At 50.0% G+C, this 5,895-nt stretch overlaps 1 protein-coding gene across 1 annotated transcript in view; it reads left to right on the top strand.

Annotated features, from left to right (window-relative positions):
• Nucleotides 1–905, top strand: part of ETH_00010260 (uncharacterized protein) — a gene marked incomplete at both ends in the record, with an annotated part of 6,913 nt that extends 6,008 nt beyond the window's left edge. The window contains 3 exons of the mRNA XM_013374094.1: nt 68–154; nt 494–565; nt 786–905. Coding sequence (XP_013229548.1) covers nt 68–154; nt 494–565; nt 786–905 — 279 coding nt within the window. The remainder of the gene's footprint in view (nt 1–67; nt 155–493; nt 566–785) is intronic.
• Nucleotides 906–5,895: the final 4,990 nt, after the last annotated feature.

Genomic DNA, 5,895 nt, shown 5'->3' on the forward strand with positions numbered 1-5,895 from the left:
TGCAGCAGCAGCAGCTGCTGCTGCTGCTGCACGCTGCTCGAGGCTTTGTCTACTTGTGCTGCTGCAGGCAGCAGCGGAACCCTTCGCGTTTGAGGCGTACAGACAGCAGAAAATCAAAGAGAGACTTGAAAAGAAAAAGACAATGCGCATACAGGTCGGAGCTCGAGGGTTTAGGGTTTAGGGTTTAGGGTTTAGGGTTTAGGGGTTGGCTTCAAGGGTTGTTCGTACCCAGATTACAATCTAGGGTTTACAGTTTTTGAGGGTGTAGGGTTTGCATCTGCTGCTGGGCTTAGGTTTTGAGGGAGATGAGGGTTTAGGGTTTAGGGTTTACTTAACTATCAGGGTTTAGGGTTTGCAATAAAGAAAGAAAGGCGCAGGGTTTGGAACTCAATGCACGGATTTGGAGCTAAGCTAGGATACAGAGTCCAGGGTTTAGGGTTTAGGGTTTAGGGTTTAGGGTTTAGGGTTTAGGGTTTGGAGCTTGCGTTTGCAGGTGCGGCGGAAGCTGCCAAAGACAAATGCCGAATTTGCTGAAAAGCTGCAGAGGACTTTGGAGGCCACGAAGGTAAGAATGGTGGGGGTGGGGTTGTTGTTTCTGCTGCTGCTGCTGCTGCTGCTGTTGCTGCTGCTGCTGCTGGTGCTCTTGCTGCTGCTGGAGTGCTTGTGGCTGTGCTGCGGCTGGCGGTGTTACTGCTGCTGTTGCTGCTGCCGTCTTACTGCTGAGGGTCTGTGCTGCTGTATGTGCTCCTTGCCACCTGCTGCTGCTGCTGCTGCTGCTGCTGCAGGATAGTAACAGCAAGAAGCAAAAACGGGACGCAGCAGTTGCTGCTGAGCTGCTGCAAGACAGCAGATTTAGCCGCTTGTTCACAAACCCTGATTTCCAGATGGAGCAGGAGACGCTGTAAGAGCAGCAGCAGCAGCAGTAGCAGCAGCAGCAGCAACAGCAGCAGCAGCAGCGGCGGCTGCAGCAGCAGCAACTCCTGCAACAACTGCTGCAGTTGCTGCTGCTGCTCAAAAGCCCCCATGCTGCTCTCTACTCTCTTTTCATGTGTTTTGTCTCTTCTGGACTCATCCTTTCTAATTTTGCTGTCTCGAGGGTTTAGGGTTTAGGGTTTAGGGTTTAGTGCGGTTATAGCGTTTTCCTTTGCCTCCTTGTTCTAAAGCCTGATTTATCCTCAAACCCTAGGCCCTCGGTCCAAACCCTAAACCCTTGTTTGCCTCTAAACCCTAAACCCTCCTTCGCTGCCAAACCCCCATTTCTTCTTTGAACTCAAACCCTAAACCCTAAACCCTCATCAGCCATTCTCGTGGCGCAGCTTCACAGAGAGCTTGTTGCTGCAGTCGTTGCTGCTGCTGCTGCAGCTGCTGGCTAGCTGCTGCAGCTGGTGCAGTTGCTGCAGCTGCTGGCTAGCTGCTGCAGCTGGTGCAGTTGCTGCAGCTGCTGGCTAGCTGCTGCAGCTGGTGCAGTTGCTGCAGCTGCTGGCTAGCTGCTGCAGCTGGTGCAGTTGCTGCAGCTGCTGGCTAGCTGCTGCAGCAGCAGCTGGTGCAGTTGCTGCAGCTGCTGGCTAGCTGCTGCAGCAGCAGCTGGTGCAGTTGCTGCAGCTGCTGGCTAGCTGCTGCAGCAGCAGCTGGTGCAGTTGCTGCAGCTGCTGGCTAGCTGCTGCAGCTGGTGCAGTTGCTGCAGCTGCTGGCTTGCTGCTGCAGCTGACTGCAGATAGCAGCGGCTAGCAGCAGCTAGCTGCAGCTAGCTGCTGCAGCTATTTGTTGTTGGCTGCAGCTAGCTACTGCAGTGTGTAGTTAGCTGCAGCTAGCTGCGGCTAGCTGCAGCCATTGGTAGTTAGCTGCGCAGCTACTTGTAGCTAGCTGCGGCTAGTAGCAGCTAGCTGTGGCTGCTGCTGCTCCCAGCAGCTAGCTGTGGCTAGCTGCTGCTTCCCTGGGCTTGTGGCTCAACAACGCGCTGCAGTCCCCACAGAAACCCTAAACCCTTGCTGCTGCTATGCTGTGCTGCTGCTGCTGCTGCTGCTCTCCTGCTGCTGGTTTCTTGCTGCTGCTGCTGCTGTCACAAGCCATTTTTACTGGCCTTGTAAACCCTTCGGGCGCAGCTAGCAGCAAATGCAGCAAAACCCTCAGGCCTGACTTAAAACCCTTGGAGGGTTTTAAACCCTCTGAGGGTTTAAAACCCTTCGAGGGTTTAAACCCTTAAAGAACTTAAAACCCTTCAAGGGTCTAAACCCTTACGGAACTTAAACCCTTCAGGGGTTTAAAACCCTCCAAGCATTTAAAACTCTTTGAGGGTTTAAAACCCTTCAAAGACTTCAAACCCTCGAAAATTTTTAAACCCTTAGAGGGTTTTAAACCCTTGAAGAACTGTAACCCCTTCAAAACCCTTTTCTAGGGCTTTGAGAGACTTTTTAAAACCCTTGAGGCCTTTTTAGGGTTTATAAAGTCCTTCAAAACCCTCAAAGGACCTTCAAGGGTTTATAAAGTCTTTGAAAACCCCTTAAGGCCCTCTGAGGGTTTTAGTGAGACTTCTAAAACCCTCATAAATCATTTAAAACCCTTCAAACCCTTCAAATCCTTTAAAACCCTTCAAACCCTTTCAAGCTCTTAAAACACTTAAAACCCTTAAAACCCTTTGAAGCTTTTAAAACCTTTTAAACCCTTTAAACCCTTTAAACCCTTTAAAGTCTTTCAAGTCCTTTCAAACCCTCTAAGGAGTTTAAAACCCTTAAAACCCCTCAAACCCTTTAAAGCTTCAAAACCCTTCAAACTCTTAAAAATTTAAAGCCCTCAAAACCCTTTAAAACCCTCTAAACCAAAAAAAAAACATTTTTAAAACATTTTTAAAACATTTTTAAAACATTTTTTTAAAACTTTTAAAGAACATTTTATAATTGTTCATTTATATATAGGTCTTTTAAAACCATTTAAAAGACCTATATATAAATGAACAATTATAAAACATTTTAAAATCATTTTTGAACTTTTTAAAGCACTTTAAAGGGCCTTTGGGATCATTTTAAAACCCTTTTAAGCCCTTTTAAACCTTTTAAGGCCCTTTAAGCGCTTAACTCCTTTTCTAAAACCCTCGAGACCCTCTAAGGCCCTTCAAGGCATTCTTAGATCTTTTCAAAGATCCTTTTTAGGTCTTTTTGGAGATCCTTTTTAGATCTCTCCAAAGCCTTTTAGGCCTTTTTAAAAATCCTTTTTAGATCTCTTTAAAGACCCCTTTTAGTTCTTTTTAAATGTCCTTTTTAGGTCTTTCAAAAGGTCTAAGAAGAACCCCTTTAAAGATCTTTTTAAGGTCTTTTTAAAGTCTTTTTAGGTCTTTTTAAAGCTTCTTTTGGTTCTTTTTAAAGTTCTTTTCACATCTCTATATGTCCTTTTGAGCCCTGTCTAGTCTCTTTGTTTCCTTTTAGGTCCTTTAGAATCTTTAATTTTATTTAATTTATAAAATCTCTGATTTCATCCAATTTATAAAATATTTAATTTTATTCAATTTATAAAATATTCAATTTTATACAATCAGTGAAATCTTCAAACACTTTAAGGCCTTTTGGGTCTCTTGTAGTTTTTCAAACTTTTCAAAAATTCGCTTCTGGGCCTTTTAAGCCTTTTAGGACATTTCGAATTCTTGAAGATCTTTTGAAGTCTTTTTATATCTTTTTAGAATACTTTTAGACCATTTTAAACCATTTTAGATCATTTTAAAGCTTTTCATATCACTTTAGACCTTTTTAAATCATTTTAAATCATTTTAAATCATTTTAGATCATGTTAAACCATTTTAAATAATTTAAAACCATTTTTGGGGTTTTATAACCCTCTTGTAAGTCCTCCACATTTGATATCTTTTGAAGGGGCCCCTCTGAGCTCATTGGGCCTGTGCTGCAGCTGCCAGCAGCAGCAGTTGAGTGACTAGTTTGCTGCAGCAGCAGCAAGTTAATAGCTGCACAAGAGGCTGGGCTAAGCAGCAGCAGCAGCAGCAACAACAACAGCAACTGTCCCGGTGTTCTGCGAGAAGCAGCAGCAGCAGCAGCAAGTACGCTATGTGGCCTCTGCGAGAAGACAGCAGCAGCTATGGATACTAGCTGAAGGCAGCAGCAACACGGAAGCTAAATTAGCAGCAGCAGCAGCCAGCAGCAGCCAGCAGCAGCAGCAGCAGCTAAAATGCATTTTAAAATTCATATTTGGCCCTGAGGGCGTTTGTGGCTGTGAGACGCGCCAGCTCTCCTCTCTAGTCTACATACACTCCAGAGCTAGCCAGTGCTGAGTACCAGCAGCTAGAAAGGGCTGCTGCAGCTCTTCAATTTAAAAAAAGAGGAAATCCATTTATGAACTATAAAATCTGAGTACAAGTGAGGGAAAGCCGCTAGCGTTGGCCCGCGGTGTATATACACCGGGGGTGGGCGCGCTGCAGTCTCGGGGGCGGGAGGCGCCTTTTGAAGGACAAAGCGGCTCTTCTAGGTCTCTGTGTGGAAGTAAATTGAAATAAAATGTAAAAAAGAAGTAAAAACTCGGAAAAGAGGAGAAAAGGAGGCCAGTTTTCCCCAACCAGCGCAGCCCCCATGCAGCCACTGGCAGCAGCGCTGCGGTGTACGTACAGCAGCAGCCGCGCAGCAGCCGCAGCCCGCCGCTGGTGCTGCGCATTTGTTGCATTCGCGTTTGTTTAGGGTTGTTTCTCGGGCGTTTGGAGTCAAATTTTGCGTGCAAGTTGCGTTTTGGAAAAGAACTTTACAGCTCTGTTTTGGACTCAGGAGCCTGGAGTTTAGCCTCGCTTTCCGCCGCTTTCCAGTTGCTGCTGCTGCGGGTTCGGCGGGTCGGCCGAGGCGGCAGCAGGGAATCCGCGGGCGCCGGGCCTTCTGCGGCTTTTCTTTTGCAAAGTCACCGGCAAAGCACCACTGGCCTGTCCACTGGACCACTTTTGCTGCACTTTCCCCGCAGAAGGCGCGCGAACGCCTCCCCGCAGCAGCTGGCTGTGCGCGGCGCCGCACCAAACCCCGGCTTCCCGGCCCCGCCCTGCGGCTTTCTTTCGTCTTCCAGCGGTTTTGTAGCTTCAATTAAAGTCTATTTGGGACTCTTTGGGGGCCAGCGTGCCTCGGAAGGGCCCTCGCCGCCGCGCCGCCGCTGCTGCTGCTGCTGCAGCTGCAGCTGCTGCTGCGGCGCCGCCCCTGCTGCCGCCCTAGTGCTGCTTCCGCTGCTCCTGCGGCCAGCCCCGCGCCCCACAGACCCCCGGGACCCTTTGGCTGCTGCAGCGGGGCGAGCTCGAGGCTGCCTCCAGCGGTGTGCGGGTCGGTAGACAGCTGCTGCTGCTGCGGCTGCTGCTGCTGCTGCTGCTGCGGCGGCCGCCGGGGCGCCAGCCAGGGCTTTGCTGCTGCTCCAGCTGCTGCGGTAGGACGGGGCTGCGGCTGCGGTGTACGTACACCGCGACAAGATGGACGAGGGCGCAGGGGCCTCTGCAGCAGCACAGCAGTTCCCAGCAGCCCCCCCTCCTTTGCTTCCTCCCTTAGATGACCCTCTTATGCTGCAGCAGCAGCAGCAGCAGCAGCAGCAGTTCTCACCACCTTCTCCGGACGCCCCCGTGGCTGCATGTGAGCCCTCACCCACAGGCCTAGGGCCCAGCGGCGCTTGCCTGGACGCTTCGGGCAGCAGCAGCAGCAGCAGCAGCAGCGGCGGCGGCGGCGAGAGCGCGCGCGCGGTTGCTGCTGCGGCTGCTGCAGCAGCAGCAGCTGCTGCAGCTGCAGCAGCCCCCTCTAACCTTAATAGGGCAGAGCCTCCGGGTAGGCCTCTTGCTGCATGCTCGGTGCTGCGTGAGGCTGCTGCCGAAGCTGCTGCTGAACAAAACTTTGTTTTTTATTTGTTTTTAATAGTGGGGGGGCCCCCCCCGGGGGCCCC

The sequence above is a fragment of the Eimeria tenella genome, genomic scaffold (genome assembly GCF_000499545.2).
Source record: "Eimeria tenella Houghton genomic scaffold, Eth_scaff190, whole genome shotgun sequence".
Lineage (NCBI taxonomy): Eukaryota > Apicomplexa > Conoidasida > Eucoccidiorida > Eimeriidae > Eimeria > Eimeria tenella.